Source organism: Micromys minutus, assembly GCF_963924665.1.
Source record: "Micromys minutus genome assembly, chromosome: 6".
Classification (NCBI taxonomy): Eukaryota; Metazoa; Chordata; class Mammalia; order Rodentia; family Muridae; genus Micromys; species Micromys minutus.
In genome coordinates, this window is record NC_137975.1 from 56,395,404 (window position 1) to 56,411,307 (window position 15,904).

Below are 15,904 nucleotides of genomic sequence, written 5' to 3' on the forward strand. Positions count from 1 at the left end.
ATCTTAGTTTTGATAGTCTTGCTTTGTTTCCACAGAGGAAGATTCCACCTATGAGGAAAATGAATTCAGCTGGGGAGACTATTTGGAAGAGACAGGTGCCAGAGCAGTACCACACGTGTCCTTCAAACATGTAGGTTAAACAGCTTGTTCCTTCTAGTGTGTATACACTCTCTTAAAGCAGCAGAGATTAGGTTTGACCATGTTCTGTGCTTAAATCATTCAGAATTTGAGGCTCGTGACTAGTCTGATGATGGTTTTCCGGTCTTTCTGGTGTCTCAAGGTGGAGATCAGCATTCGGAGTCACTTCCATTCAGGAATGAAGTTGGAGGTGGTCAATAAGAGCTATCCAGGCACTTACTGGGTGGCCACGATCATCGCCTCGTGTGGACAGCTGCTGCTCCTGCGTTACTGTGGCTATGGGAAGGACCGAAGGGCTGACTTCTGGTGTGACGTGATAACAGCGGAGCTGCACCCTGTGGGGTGGTGTACTCAGAACAACAAGGTGTTGAGACCCCCGAGAGGTGAGTTTGCATGTCAGAGGTTTGGATATCCAGGAGGTTGTTCTTTGCCTGATGCTGGACGCATGGGGCAGAAGGACCCTTTTATAAAGCCCCATGTGGGTTTAGTGAATAGGTTTCTTAGTTCTTTAAAATGCCTGGGGCTTAATTCTCTAGAGGATGCTGTGGGGTGGGTGGTGGGTAAAGTTTTGTTTATCAAAAATGGTATTAATCTTAAGTCAGTTTGGTCAAACAGGAGAAAAAGGCCAGTTCAAAGGTTGTCTTTGGATGGTGGGAGGGGAAGATAAGCCGGATAGAGGGGGGGTGCCGGAGAGGAGGAAGAGGAGAGAATTTCCTCTTTTGGGATTATTAGATAGGCTGCTTTTCCATCGTTTTAGAGAATTGACATTTTGGACAGACTTCTTTCTTTTTAAGTTAATTTGTTTTCATTTATGTATATGTATGTGCCGCAGTGTCTAGCTGAGCGTACGTGAGGTCATTGGATCTGGAGGTCCAGGTGGCTGGGTTCTGAGCCATCTAACATTGGTTCTGGGGACTGAACCTAGGTCCTTTATTAGAGCAGCACACGCTTCTAACCTCAGAGCCTCTTCTCTAGCCCTCCCACACAGCCTTCTTTTCTAAGTTTGCTTGTTTGCTTTCTTCTCTCTTCCCCTCTGCTTACTGTGTAGACCGATCTTCAAACTTCTTTTCCTGCCTCTACTTTCTCAGTGCCAGGACTTCAGACATTTGCCACCACACCCAGTACTATGTAGTGCTGTAGACTGAACCCAGGGCTTCTGGCGTGCCCCAGAAAATACTCTACCAGCTGAGCCACATCCCTAGCCCTGTACTTAGTTTTTGATCTTTCTTGCTGTGGGGATACTGGGGTTATGCAACAATGAGAAAAACCAAACCAATGAGAAAGGACATTACTTAAAACGTGGTCCACACACACAGACATGGGATTAGTTTAGTTGCTACAAAACAATGGTTCCTTCTTGGGGGAGGTCTCTCCTCTAGACATCTGGCAATGTCTGGAAGTACACGTGTGCCTCATGAGGGAGAGATGATGCCAACACTTTGAGAGACCAAACCAGAGAAAGCCCCAAACTTCTTTCTTGGCACAAGGCATCTTAACAATTAAGTATTAGCAGATTCACCATTCCTTAAGTGCTGCAGAAGCTCTTAGGGTCTGTTAGGACTGAGTTCAACAGAGTATTTGACTCTGATCTTATTGTATGATTACAGCACCAGTGGTCCTGTCATCTTTGCTACAGTCTCCCAAGGGTATTCCATGGTTTCCCTACCTAGCTGTCTGCTCTTACTTTGGAGTAATATATTTCCTTTCCCCCCCCAATTCCCCAATCTGTTCCTCTCTCTTCTCACTCCTTTTCCCTCTCCCTGTTCTTTTTGTCTCTCTTTCTCCTGCTCCCCTCTCTTCCTCTCCTCACCCCTCTCTTCTCTCTTTTGCTCCTCCCACAGGCCTCTGGTATAATATTTCTGGTTGTGCAGAATGATCTGTGGCTTTTATTTCCTCCCTTTGTTATGAACAATTGATGACTTGCTAAAAGGGGGTCGTAAAATTGGCCTAAGCTCTGGAGTTGCCTTTGTGTGACATTTGTCAGGGTTGAATCCATTGCCTTGGCCTTAGCTGACATCATGACCCCTCATTGTCTCAGAAGAAAAAGAGTGAGGGCATCTTTTTAGATCTTTGCCTCTCTTCTGTCCTGCCTGGATCAACTTGCCTCCTTCCTCCTCTTCTCCCACTGGTCTCTGAGGTCAGAACTGATCTGTGCTCACAAACAAGGCCGTTGGGACCATAGTGGTGCTCACATCAATAGTACCAGGGTGTTTAATGCAATGTAATTTATTAATGAGTTAATGTTGCAAGGACTTTGAGAATAGTAAGCAAACGCTGTACTTCTGAGCTCTGGCTGGAACCCCGTATAATTTTAATCATAATTCATGTATTATAGAAGTCATCTCTCTAAGTTTGATGACTTTAATCTTATTTACAAGGTTGTGCAAACAATGTCACTATCAATCTACGTTTAAAGATTCACATTTAAAGATTGTGTTTGTGTGTGAGAGAGAGACTGTGTGCAAGTGCACATGTATATTTGTGTGCATAGGTCAGAGGTCAGCATACAGCAGCTTGTTCTCTCCTAGGTGGGTCTGTTTTGGCAGCAGGCACTTTTACTCACTGGGGTATTTTACCCAACTTCCCAGCCTGCTGGTTTGCACTGTAAAACAGGCACTATGCCACTATGACTCCTTGTACAGAGTACTGGACTTCTGATGATGTTAGTACCTTAAGAGCTCCGAGGTGCCTTTGGGATGGTCCCAGCTGTCCCTGGAGAGATAAGACACAGTCCATTCATCAGCTTCCCCCCTAACTTGGAAGAAAAATATGGCGGTTGTCAAAGTCTCAGAAACACTATTAAATTTGTAATTCTGCAGACTCTGTGCTATTAACCAAGACAGAGACACCCTTAAAATGACAAGATGAAAATGAAAAATGAGAAAACCCTAGAAAAAGGGCGAGCATTAGTGTGATGGAAAGATGAGAAGTCTTTTCAAACAACAGCAGTGATGCTAGCATGAGGATTTCTTCAGGGCCGTCTTGTAAAGAACTTTAAAAAAATTTACTATGTAATCAATATGACTTGGGAATCTTTAGTTCAGAGAACAAAGTCGCGAAATAGCAGGTTCATGGGGCAAGAGCTTTTATTGATTTCTGTGGGGAGGGATAATTATTGCTTCATAACCAGAGGCAATGGTTGTTCTGCAGGGACTATGGGGAATCTGTGTTGTGAATGGGGATTTTTTGTTGTATGGTTTTCTTAGTGAGTTAATGTTATAAATACTGCGACTGTGCCCGAATGATCTTTATCTTCGTTGTGGTGGAGCTCAAAAGGCATTGAAAAATAGGAAATAGCAATCCGTGACACTAATGTTTCTTTCTGAGAGGCTCCATAGTGATGTGTGTGTGTGTGTGTGTGTGTGTGTGTGTGTGTGTGTGTGCCTGAGTGCATGTGTGTGTATGTGTAAGACCGAAGGACAAGTTTGTCTCTCTTTTCTGAGGTCTGTCTTTTTTGTTGTTGGGATAATCAGGCAGGGTCTCTAATTGTTTTTGAGCTCTCCAATTAGGCTAGGATGGCTGGCCAGGGAGCCCTGAGGATCTGCCTCTGCCTTACCAGTACTGGGATTACAAATTAATGCGCTCATCCCTGCTTCTGGAGACCTGGCTTATGTTGTGGAGCTTGCAAAGCAAGAACTTTGCTGACCAAGCTATTACTCCAGCCCCAACTTCTTACAAATCTCAGGAATCAAAGAAAGGGACACCACCATCAGATAGAGATCGGAGTTCTTATGAGCATCTGCCCTTAGCTTAGTTCTGGAGGTGAGTCCCCCCAACCTCCTCTAGCAGTTCTATCTTTGAAATGAGGGCTGGTGCAATGTATTCTCCGGGAGTTAACTGGCCCAACCTCCCTGTGTTTGTGATTCCAATTAAAAGAGAAAAGTAGGAACTCGTGACTGCTTATCTCTATTTTATGCACGAGATAGTGGAGTTTATTTTAGAAGTAGGGTTCGTGCATGTCAGTCTAGGAATCTACTAAAAGCAAGGGGAAAAAAGTGTTTGTATCCCTGTTGGACAGTGACCTGTACTCTAGTTTTATTTATTTCTGTCACTATGATGAAATATCCTAACCAAAGCACCTTAGAGAAGAACGGGTTTATTTGGCTCACAAGCCACAGTCCATCATGATGGGGAAGTCAAGGCAGGAGCTTGAAACATCACATCCCAAGAGCATTGCGAGAGTTAAGGCATCTTCGCCTGCTTCTGATACCCCGGCACAATCCAGGGTCCTGCGTTCAGGCTTGGGTCTTCCTCTCTCAGTTAATATCACGTCAGTTTACCAAAGACCAACCGATCTAGACAGTTCCTCACTGGAGACTCTCTTAGGTTGGGGCAAGTTAACGATTAGAAACTAAACACACCATGTGGGTAGAACATGATTGTGATTGTTTGGGTAAAATGTCCCTTAATCAATCAACAATTATAGTCCTCTTTTCAATCTCTAGGTAGCTAAGACAGTCCAGTTTCCCACTGGATGGTCAGGGAATGATCAGTCATTGACAGCTTAGGGTACATGGGCTGTTGCCTACTCTTTGATGGGGACGCATAAATGGTCTCCCATCAGGCTGAAGTGGCCAAGTCCAAGATCTTTGGATTATCTGAAGTTGCCATCTTGCCTTTGGAGTCATGTCCTTGAAAAAGGAGCAATTTGATTGGCTGATCTCTCGATAGAGGGGGTTTATGGGGTCTAGTGATCAAAGCCAGGGTGTTGCACATGCTAATCAAGCTATGTGCCAATCAAGCTCCATCCCCAAATCTGGATTTTATTAGTTTAGATGCCAGTTTGATGGAGCACAAAGACCTAGCTGCAGTACAGTGTCTTCCTGCTGCCCCGCTGTTTTAACTCTATCTTGGAATTAATGTAGGTCTCCATAACTATGGTAAATGTCAGGGGGAAGGAAAATCTGCACAGCCATGTTCCCCAGTCCATGTCATTATGGTGCGATTCCCATCTGTAGTTGGAGAATTCCATTAACAAGGACACGCGTACAGACAACTGAGTTCAGTGGCCAGTTGGCCATTGAGAGCGCAGCGAGTATATTCCTGCTCCGGGGCTAACCAACGCTAATCTTTCATATTAAAAGTATTACGAGACGTACTACATTAGAGCCTCACTAAGTGCAGCAAGGGATTAGAGCTCCTATTAGCAGAGCAAAATGGAAAGCGCTTCAGCTTAGTAAATCAATAAGGCTTGATTTATTCATAAGTGTGCGCCACGCTCGCAAAGGGCAGCTGCCAAATAATTATTGTTTATGGTGATAATGTACAGAAATCATTTAATCCAATGACTGTTTTCATTGTTATGTATTCAGAAGTAGCAACATTACCTCGTAATGTCAGGGGCCCCCGTGCTTTGGTGCTCTGATGCTCCAAATGATGCCTATTGAGTTCTTTGAGGGATGCTCCTGTGTGAGATTGCCGGTGACTATTTGTGAAGATACAGGACAATAAAAGCCCCTGACTTCTAAACAGGCAAAAATGCATGTGTGCCTTCGGCTGCTGAAATAGGAGTGCTGGAATTACAGTGCCTTAGGATCCTGCCACTAATTTTTATTTTCACCATTATTAAAATTTCTGTAATTTGAATTGCAAACGCCCACAGGCTCTCCAGAATGACTGTATTTACCATTTCAAAGTGGAATCACCATCACCAGAGTTAGTTAATATATATAACTTATCTGAATGAAGGAATGTTTATTCATGAAGCGTGAGGGGAAAGTGTGAAGATGGCCTTATGTTGTGTGGGTAGATTTGCCAAGTTCTCCAGTGTGGCGAGGACGCCAGGAGATTGTATGGGAAGAGTTGCTGCCAGGTGGGACACAAAAACTCACCTGTCCATAGCCATTGCTTAACCACACTGTGAAAAAGAGAATTTTAATAGTCCAGTATGTCTAAATCTCGTGATCCCCCTGCCTCAGCCTTCTGAGTGCTGGGATCACAGGCATGGGTCACTCTGTCCAGCTAATCCTTCCTCTTACACTTCGTGTGCTTACTGTCTTTTGACAGTTACTATGTGCCTTTATCCCTTCATCATTGACTGGTGCAGTGAAAAATCAATCAGGAATTTTATGTTCTTAATATAGTTCTCAATTAAAGGCAGAAGATATACATATAGTGTGCATTCTTGCTGGGATTATAGGTGCATAGTATCAAGCCAAACTTCTCTTCTCTTCTCTTCTCTTCTCTTCTCTTCTCTTCTCTTCTCTTCTCTTCTCTTCTCTTCTCTTCTCTTCTCCCCTCCCCTCCCCTCCCCTCCCCTCCCTCCCCTCCCCTCCCCTCCCTTCCCCTCCCTTCCCCTCCCTTCCCTTCCCTCCCCTCTCCTCCCCTCCCTTCCCCTCCCTTCCCTTCTCTTCCCTTCCCCTTTTCCTTCTTTCCTTTTTCCTCTCCCCTCCCTCCCTCCCTCCCTCCCTTCCCCTTTCTCTCAATGTGGGTTTGGAGTTAATGAAGTCAGGCCCCTATGCTCGTGCAATGGACACTGTGATAATTGAGCTATATCTCCAGTTTCCCAAAGCCCAGAATTCTGCCTACCTATCACAGTTCGAATTATCTAATCTTATCCTTAGCAGAACTGTGTAACTTGGCTGCTGCTGGCATTTTTATTTTACATTTGAGCAGAATGTGGAGGATCCCAAGTCATGGCAGTACAGATACACGCCAACGATGATTATTCCCCATCTTGAAAGCAATGATTTGAAAGTTGGTGGTGTGGTGTGGTATCATTCTTTGTTTGCTGGGAAAACTCTATGAGTGAGATTTTGTATGAGAAGGGATGAACTTGGAATATTAGGAACACTAGCTGAGGAAAGCCCTAGGGCCTCTCTCTCCTTGTGATCTTTAAGAGCCAGGAGGGAAGCTGTTTGCCTAGAGTGTTTCCCACCTTGCCTTTTTGGGTGGCAAATACCCGGAAGAGCTGTGGTCTGGAACTTCTTTGGCGGACGATCATCATGGAATTATGTAAAGTGATGTAAATTGGATCAGATGCTATTTGGGTTTTCCCTCGTTGCATGAAAACTTTAAGCACAAAGCCTGGAGCAGATTTTATTTTTCTTGTGAGTCATAAGTGTCCTTATTTTCTCCAGCTTCTCAATTGAGCGACACATGCAATGTAAACGGGGCGTGTGTGTGGTTGTGTGTGGACAAGGAATTAAGCCAAGAAGGCATCGCAGGTCCCTTTCCTAATTCATTTCAGTTAACACTGACTGTGGCTTCCTTCAGAAGTGTATGAATAATTATGACTAGTACTTGATTGGCGCACAGGAGTCATAATAAAGATGACTCTTTTCTTATCTCATTTTAACCTGAACTCTCAGAGACTCTTATACATCAAGCCTCTGAGATCCTCATCTTCCACAGGACCTGTCAGTGTAGACCCTGCAAGCAGTGAAGTATTATTTTCTGTCCTGTCAGTTTCATTGTCCACATTGTCTAAATGGTGTGGCTCTGAGTAAGAGCACTTGCTTACATCAGCTGTGTTAATATGGGTTCTGCACGTCCCTCTTTATTCTTCTGGTGTATATTGACATAGACATCTCTTTCCTCATTACTCCCCTTCACGAAGATATTAATAGAATTAATTCCTCAGATGTTTTCATGGTTTAGTAAAACTAATGGTTTAGCAAAATTGTTTTTCTTTTAATTTAGCACCAGAGTGGCTTAAATTTTTGACTCATTTAAGCAGCTATTTCATGACAGTTTTAGATAAAAGCAAAAGCAATGAACACATCAATGACTATATTTAAAAACAAAACTTAGATAAGTATTTCTTGGTAGCTGTAAGAGTTGTTCCTACATGACTCAGTATTATGGTTTTTTGTCTCATTTACTTGTAGATGGTTTTCCTTCCTCTTTACTCTATGAGTTGAACTAACCCAGGCAAGCTCATTTCCAGGCCTAATATGCTGTGGTGGTTAATATGTAAACTGACTCATGAAACACCCACCAGGTGGCTTGTCATACAAATATTGTGGTTTCCTAGATTAGAATCCATTTGTTATTATTGAGGTTTGGTTTTGAAGACCTTGGAGTGCTCACTGTGAACACATGATAAATTGTTTTTTAATGAGACAATGAACTGTTTTCAAATTGTCAACCCTCAGTTGGCATGCTCTACGAAACTGTTTGCATCACAGTTTCTTGCTGTGGTTTTTAGCTTTCCTTTTTCATAATGAATGGCAGAATGCCGCTCTAATTCTGCTTTGAAAACTTTTTTTTTTTTTTTTTTTTTTACTGTGGGAAATTTAAGTACATGCAAAACCTCACATGTTCATTACTCAAGGTTAACCACGAATCTGTTCAAAGCCAATCTTTTGTTTAATCAATACGCTACCCACTTTTCCTGGCTTTTGCTACTTAAAAGCAAATCCTAGACACCATATCAGTTCATCTGTAAATATTTTTGTATGTGCCTCTCATAGATAATTCTGCACATGTGTGTGGGGAATCGTTGAGAAGTCATGGAGATTTAAAGGGAGGCTTTTTATTTATTTTCAAGATGTTTTTTTAAGAACTGAAGCCAAACATTGATTTTAAAAAACAAAACAAAACAAAACCACTCTCCCAGTGGAAGCTAAATGCCTCTTTCGAAAATCTGTGGAATGAGTTAAAAACCGAAATTAATTCAACACTTCTACTCAGTTCCAAAACTTAAAACCAGAAGAAGGGATGCTCTTTCTTTTAGAGTTAAAAAATAATAAAATTTTGTCCCTTTCTTATTTTGGTGGGCCTGGAATAAATGCTAAATTTAAATTTAGTGTTTTTAAATTTAGTAGGGTTAGCTCTAGGCACAGTGGCACCCATTGTAATCCCATTGCTGGGGAGGCTGAGGCAAGAGGCTTATGAATTAATAGTCGACCTTGGCTACAGATCTGCATCTCAAATAAAACAACAAAATAATAAATTAGTCAACAAATCCAGTAGCGTTAGGTTCATAAGACAGGGCAGCAGTGGCTTTGTATTACGGAGGAGCTGGGCATTTCCCCAGTTTTTATTTGTACATGTCAATGCTTGTCAGGCATGAAAGAACATTCATCTCAGTTTCTTGTACAAATGGACAGTAAAAATTATTTCTCTATTATTTTGTGCATCAGCAGACACATGGCTATATAGTACTGATAACTAGTTAATTGCATGTGTTGAGAAATAAAGGAGGCAGGGAAGGGTCTTAGCATGTGCAAGATTTGTTAGTCGTCCCAGTGGTATTTTTATTTCTGCATGGTAACATGCTTTATGATAAAGATTCGGTAGACCAGTTGTATCAGAAGACGATGGTTCGGTAACAGGAGGGGAGAGATGGAGCGAGAAGTGTTTTGGCTAACCTTCACAGAGGGTTCTTGCCGATGTTCTTTCTAGTTTGCAGCTATAGCATTTCTATCTAGAACATTCTTTATTTAGTCAGTCCAGATACCAAAGGGAGTAGGTCCCATTTGTGTGTGACATTTTACAGTGTGAAAAAAGTTCCAGAAGTATTGAAAACTCCCTAGTGCTTTCTAATTCCACGCCCACCGAGAGGCATTCAGTTGTCAGAGTCCCTGAGAAACCTCTCCAGAGTTTGGATGGGGCTTTCATAAAATTGAGGAACTGAAAGGGATCTTTGCACATGTCAGTGACTTTATTATGGCGACCTGAGTCTTAGTGCTGAAAAGGGCCAGAAGAATGAGGATGCCTCCTCAACAGCTGTGTTTGGAAGCAGAATGATCAGAAAAAGAAAACATATGATCTTACGATTCTAAGAAACGTACACATGCGTATTATAGGTTTAGGAGGAGGAGAGTGTGTCCCACAGGGCAGTTTCCAGGTGTCCTTACTGGGAACCCATGTCATATTCCAGTTGGGTTTTATGCCAAATCATTGTTCTGCCATTTATAAGTGCTTTACTGAAATATGAGCTTACCTTCTTTTAAAGGGGGAGATAGGCATTTTCATTTAAATAATGAGGCTCTTTTCTGCCCACCAAGAAAGATTGCTAATTTGTTTTATATTAAGAGCAATTCTGTAATAAAACCTGTCACATTGTTAATTAAAAAGATCACATCAAAGGTCCCGAGAGATCAGGTCTTGTGAACCTTGGCATATGACTGTTGCTTAGGGCAGTGTACTGATCCACCCAGGAGAGGGAGATGCTTGGCAGGTCTACTTTGTCTCCAAGAGCAGCGTCTGACTTATGATAATTCCATCATTTGCCTTTATGATGGTTATCTTCATTGAACCTGAGGGGATTTGGAATCTCCAGGGGGGGGGTCACAGCTCTGGCAGGGCCTGTGAGGTGTAACCGATTTAAATATGAGAAGTACCGTGCCCCGAGAAGGGGCACCAGACTGAAAATATGAGAAAAGGAGAAGGCAACTGAGTCCCAGCATTTGACTCTGCTTGCTGCCTCTGGTTGCGAAATGCTCAGCGCCCTCACACTCCTGGCCTCACACTGTGAGCCCCCCAAAACCCTTCCATCCTTAAATTACCTTATCAGTTATTTCTGTCACAGTAGAGCGCATATAGAATCAGTGTTGTAAGAATCCTATTTGGGATTTGCCTAGTAGAGGACATGTACCGTGTGATCCAGGGGACCCACACACTGAACTCTGCTCCAGCGAAAGGCAGACCTACACATCTCTCTGCGCTGATATTACGGAATGGCCTGATACAGTGGCAGTCAATGGTCAACAAGTATGACTTCTTTATAGCTGTTGATCTTATACCCTACCTATACGTACTCCTTTGATTAGAAAATATGTGAGTAATTCTCTTGGGAAGAGAAAGGAGAAAAGAAAAAATAATACAAAGGGCTTGCAAATAGAAACTCTGCCAGTGACTTAGGGCTGTGTTTCCCTTCTGATTGTTTTCCCCACTCTGGGTGTGTGTCTGAGGCTGAGGACAAGTTCCTGCAACTGACGTCTCATAAATAAATAAAACAGCTTGGTTTATTCATACCATGGGCCCAGACGTTGGAGAATAGCTCTTAAAAGGGCCCGAAGTCCTTCGAGGAAGCACCAGATTTTTTTTTTTTAAAAAGTCATTAATTAATTTTTAAGAGTCAGCAGCTGTACACCCAGGCATCTAGGTTGATAGGAAAGGAAAACAAATTTCTTGGTTTTAAATTGCCCTGTGTGTATGATAGCCTATTAAGTAATGAGAACCATTCATCTTGCCCCATTGGGCTTGTCAAGCTTTGCTTTCCCTGCTCCCCCCCTGCCTGTGTGTCTATACTGTTTGTTAGTATATGTGTGTCTACATGTGTGTCTAGTGCACACTCACATGTATCTGTATGGATGTGGAAACCAGAGGTCAGTTAATATCTCTGTCACTCTCCATCTTGTACATTGAGGCACTGAACTCAGAGCTTGCTCATCAAGGCTTAACATAGCTTCAACAGCTTGCCTCTGAGGCCCCTGGTCTTTGCCTTCTGAGTTCTGGGATTACAAATGAGCCACCATATCTACCCAGTTACTACATGGGTGCTGAAGACTTGAATGCTGGTCCTCCCCTGTTCGCCACAGGCTCTGTCCCCCTCTTTTCCTCTCTGCCAGTTTCATTTCTATGCTTTATGGATTATTAAAAGATAGAACAAAGATGGCAAGACAAACAAGCCATGAACTTATCACACGCAGACAGGTGCAATTGCTTAAGATACCTAGACACAAAGCTGCCTTCCTTGTTTCCCCAAAGGTGCACGTCAAATAAAGACAGGTGCATGTCGCCTAGATGATTCTAAATCCAGCCAGGTTGACAATGAAGATTAACCATCAGATGTCCAAAATGGCTTCTGAAGGGGAACTCCATAGAAACCCTAATCTCTAGGCAGAGAATATTGTGACAACAGGCATGACCATCCTGAGTGTGTCCCTCACCAGCACTCCTCACTCACAAATCTGCTAGTTACGAGGGTCTCTTCCTGACATCAGGTAGCATTTAATAGCCAGACATGCAGATAACACAGTCGGCAGAAACTCGTGTTGAAGTAATTGCTATCTTCCCAGGATGCTTTGCAATTCTGGGGGAAACTTTGTTCTTCAGGTGACTCATGGCTCTGGGTCATACTCTCACCTTGGTTTTCAACTTCCACGTGTGTTTAGGATGGTGATACCTTGCATTCTTTAAGTGAGTGTGTGTGTTTATGTATTATCGAGTATATTTTTTTATCCACAGAACTACTTCAACCCTTCCTTCTGTTCTCACTAGGGCTTTATGTGCCCGACCTTGCTAATTGAACAAAAATTAAAAAAAAATAATAGTTAAATTTCACTGAATACATTAAATAAAACAAATTTCCATGGAAATCTGACTTTAAACTTTTACACCAGTTCTGCTGCGAGGACCAAAAAGGCCATAAGCTTATGATGTAGCTGGTAATAATTTGAGTTTTGTTTCTAATGATAGATCTCATAGCTATACCAATAATTTCTTATTTATTGAAATAGTCTCCTCATGGAGGGTGTGGGCAGCCCTAAGCTGAGACACACCCTGTGTCCATGTCCGTTGAGGTTCAGTAATCTGGTAACAACTCTCCTTACCCAATGCTTACAGTGTTATCTTTCCTATGTTGTTGCTTTTTCTTAAAAAAAAAAAAGAAAAAGATTTATTTATTTATTATGCATACAGTGTTCTGCCTGCCTGAATGTATGCCTGCAAGCCAGAAGAGGGCGCCAGGTCTCTTTATAGATAGTTGTGAGCCACCCTGTGGTTGATGGGAATTGAACTCAGGACCTTTGGAAGAGCGGAGAGTGCTCTCAGTCTCTGAGCCATCTCTCCAACCCCCTATTTTGTTGCCTTTTTTTAAAAAAATAGGATATAATGATCGAATTCTATAATTCTGGATTGTGATCCACAGTTTTGAAAATGAAGGTCCAGGTGAGGAATTTGCCTTTCCTTTTAGGCAAAGTTCTCTAGGAGCAATAAGCAAATTCTTGGCAGGAGCCCTCTGCTGGTTTGAATGATATGCCTTCCATTGTCTCAGGCATCTGAATACTTGTTTGAAGCCAAACTTTTTGGCTTCTTTCTGGGTTCCTATTCTGCCATTCTCCACTCTTATCCTACGTACCATCAACACCACATAGGAGAAAAGGCCGGAGAGGAAAGGGGTCCTTGGTAGCGTTAGACTCCTTCCTGGTGATTAGGGGAGTTGAGTCTGTTGGTCAGTTTTGATCTTTGTCTTTAGGAAATCTCCAACAGGCAGGAGGAGGAGCAGCAGCAGCCACACCCCTCTCAGGGCTCTGGCATTTTTATACCCTGTCTAGAGTCCTCAGAATCTCAAATGTCATACACTTTGAGGGCCAGGCTCTGGGTGAGTGCGTCCAGGGGTCCTTGTGGATTTCAGTAGCAGCGAGCACATGCTAATTGATGAGTTAAGTCTTTATGATGGCCTTGAACTCCTGCTTTGTGGAATGCAGTCTCTGTCCATGACTTGTCTGCATTTGCCCTACAGCTTATCTTAGGCTGCCCCTGGTCCATTGTTGAGTTCTTCCCTAGGGTTCCTGTGTGTCATCTGCTTATCCCACCTGATTTCTCCCAGGAGCCTTTAGCGGCGCTTGCCTCTCTTCTGGGCCACACTTAAGCTATCTTACTGAGTCTCTTTTACTGCCCTTTCCCAGCCAGAAGCATTACTGTTTTCTTTGCCAATCTGATAAAAATCCAACAGTCCCATTCACTAATTAGAGCGCTGTGTAAACACACGTCTTGCTGAGGGAGGTCAAGCATGTGTCCCCGGCGACGCATTTTACCATCTGTTTTCAGAGTGTTCCTCTGTGTGTGTCTTCTGCTATGATCAAGTAGGCCAAACTCAGCTTCCCATTTCCCCAGAAACCAGGAAATATTTCCAGATTTCCACTTTGTGTTCATTGTCCAGACACGTGTCTGGACCTGAATGTCTATACCTGAATGTCCAAGTCGTAGCTGCAGCTGCTTATTAAGGGCTTACTGTTAGGTTTATCATTGTGGGGGGAGGCCATGGGTGTGGGTGCACGTATGAGTGCATGATCTTTTGGGTGCACATGTATGTGTGCATGTGAAGGCCAGAGTCAACCTTGGATATTATTCTTCAGGAGGCATTTCCTTTGCTTTTGAGACAAGGTTTCATTAGCCTGGCATTCCCAGAATCAACTAGGCTGACTGCCAGGCAAGTTCCCAGACAGATGCACCTGCCTCTCTGCCCCTAGTTCCTAGGTTTAAGATTAGAAGTGCACGCTGTATTGCTTGGCTTTTTCACATGTGTGCTGGAGACCAGACTCAGAACCTCATACTTTCAGGATAAGGGCTCTAAGAGTAAACTGTCTTCCCTGCTGTGGTCTATACTGTCCCTGTTAAGCCCATAGGTTGGGGGGGGTCGTTACATTATTTAACTGAGTTATGTGGGACCATCAGATGACACTGAGCACTCAGTCAGTCCAGTTGTTCTTCATTGCCTGATTTATTCAGTCATTGTTGGATGTTTACAGTGTGAATTTGCGGTACTTTACAGCTCATTCTCACTGTGATCCACAGGCATATGGGGTGTTCTGGGCTTGGCTCCTGAGAGTGAGGAATAACTGTTTCAAGTCTTTTAAGCCAGCTGGGACCACAGTCCGTTTGGAAACAGAATTCAGCGTATTGTACAGTTTTTGTCCTCAAAGGAAGGTGGAAGGCTTCATGTTGTTCTGCTTCAACCCATTCGATGTAGCCAAATATGGGAGTATCATCGACTCTTGCCAGGTTTTCCTTTCTGTCTTGTGAATTTAAGCAATATAGCATCACCTCCTGGTCAGCAATTAACATCTCAGTTTTCAGGTTTTATGATTCACTCTATCTTCAGGTTTTATAACTTCCTATCCGGAAAGAGTCAGGATTACCATTTTAAGGCATAGACACCCTTTCTGAAGGCTGCCGCTGCTGCCAAAGTCACGATCATTAAGCGGAGGCTGGGTGGCCCAGAGCAGTTCCACTTGGCTAATCTGATAATGATCGGTGGGTATTTATAGAAGGATGTAGAACTGAAGCCCCAGAGAAGATTGAACAGGAGGTTCCTCCTGGCGTATTGCCTAGAATGTGGGATCTAAGGCAAAGCTTTTAGGTGTTCCCCATTCAACATTTCTTTACCAACGTCTCGCACGGGGCTCGGGCATCTCTGTACGACTCTCCTCTTCTTATTTGTGTCTGGAAAAGAGGAAGAAGATGGTCTCTCAGCCTCCCTAAGCCTGCAGTTGGTTGTCCAGGAGTGGGCAGAGTGTCACAGCACAGTGGCCCTACCTCAGCCTCCCAGAACCAGACTTACATCATTATGCATACAATGGTGTTTGCTCACGGCTTGAAGATGGTCCGATTTTATAAGTACTTTTAAAAAAATCATTCTGGGCCAGGGAAAAGAAAAGAATTTTTTTTAAAAAAAAATTATTGATTTCTGCAGTGGAAGGAAATAATTTGAATGAGTTACAAATGATCTTTGCAGGCACCTCTGCGCCAGTCTTTTTCTTGGACCATCCTCAGGTTGTCGCCCGGAGATAAATCCAGTTTTTAAAAGAGGCATTAAAAAGTGCTGTGATGAGTGTAGTTACAGCGGATAGATTTAGCTCGTGTATTTTATCTGCATAATCTGATTGTAATTTATATGTCTTCAGCCTAGATAAAGCAAAGCCATTCCTTATTACCAAATTCTTCTCTTTGTCAACATGATGTGAGCAGGATATTGACTTTAACTGAAGGCCGGTGATTAATCATAGCAGCTCGGAGGGAGATCATTTATTGCATTGTGTAGCTGAATGACTGCTGCTGGAACCTTGAGTCAATCACGATAAACCCAAGCGGG

The 15,904-nt window shown here is 43.1% G+C and overlaps 1 protein-coding gene across 1 annotated transcript in view; it reads left to right on the forward strand.

Annotated features, from left to right (window-relative positions):
• SFMBT2 (Scm like with four mbt domains 2) overlaps positions 1-15,904 on the forward strand; it is a gene marked incomplete at both ends in the record, with an annotated part of 135,728 nt that overhangs the window by 6,014 nt on the left and 113,810 nt on the right. Inside the window, 2 exons of the mRNA XM_080918490.1 lie at positions 36-130; positions 281-521. Of these exons, the coding sequence (XP_080774616.1) occupies positions 36-130; positions 281-521 (336 nt within the window). The remainder of the gene's footprint in view (positions 1-35; positions 131-280; positions 522-15,904) is intronic.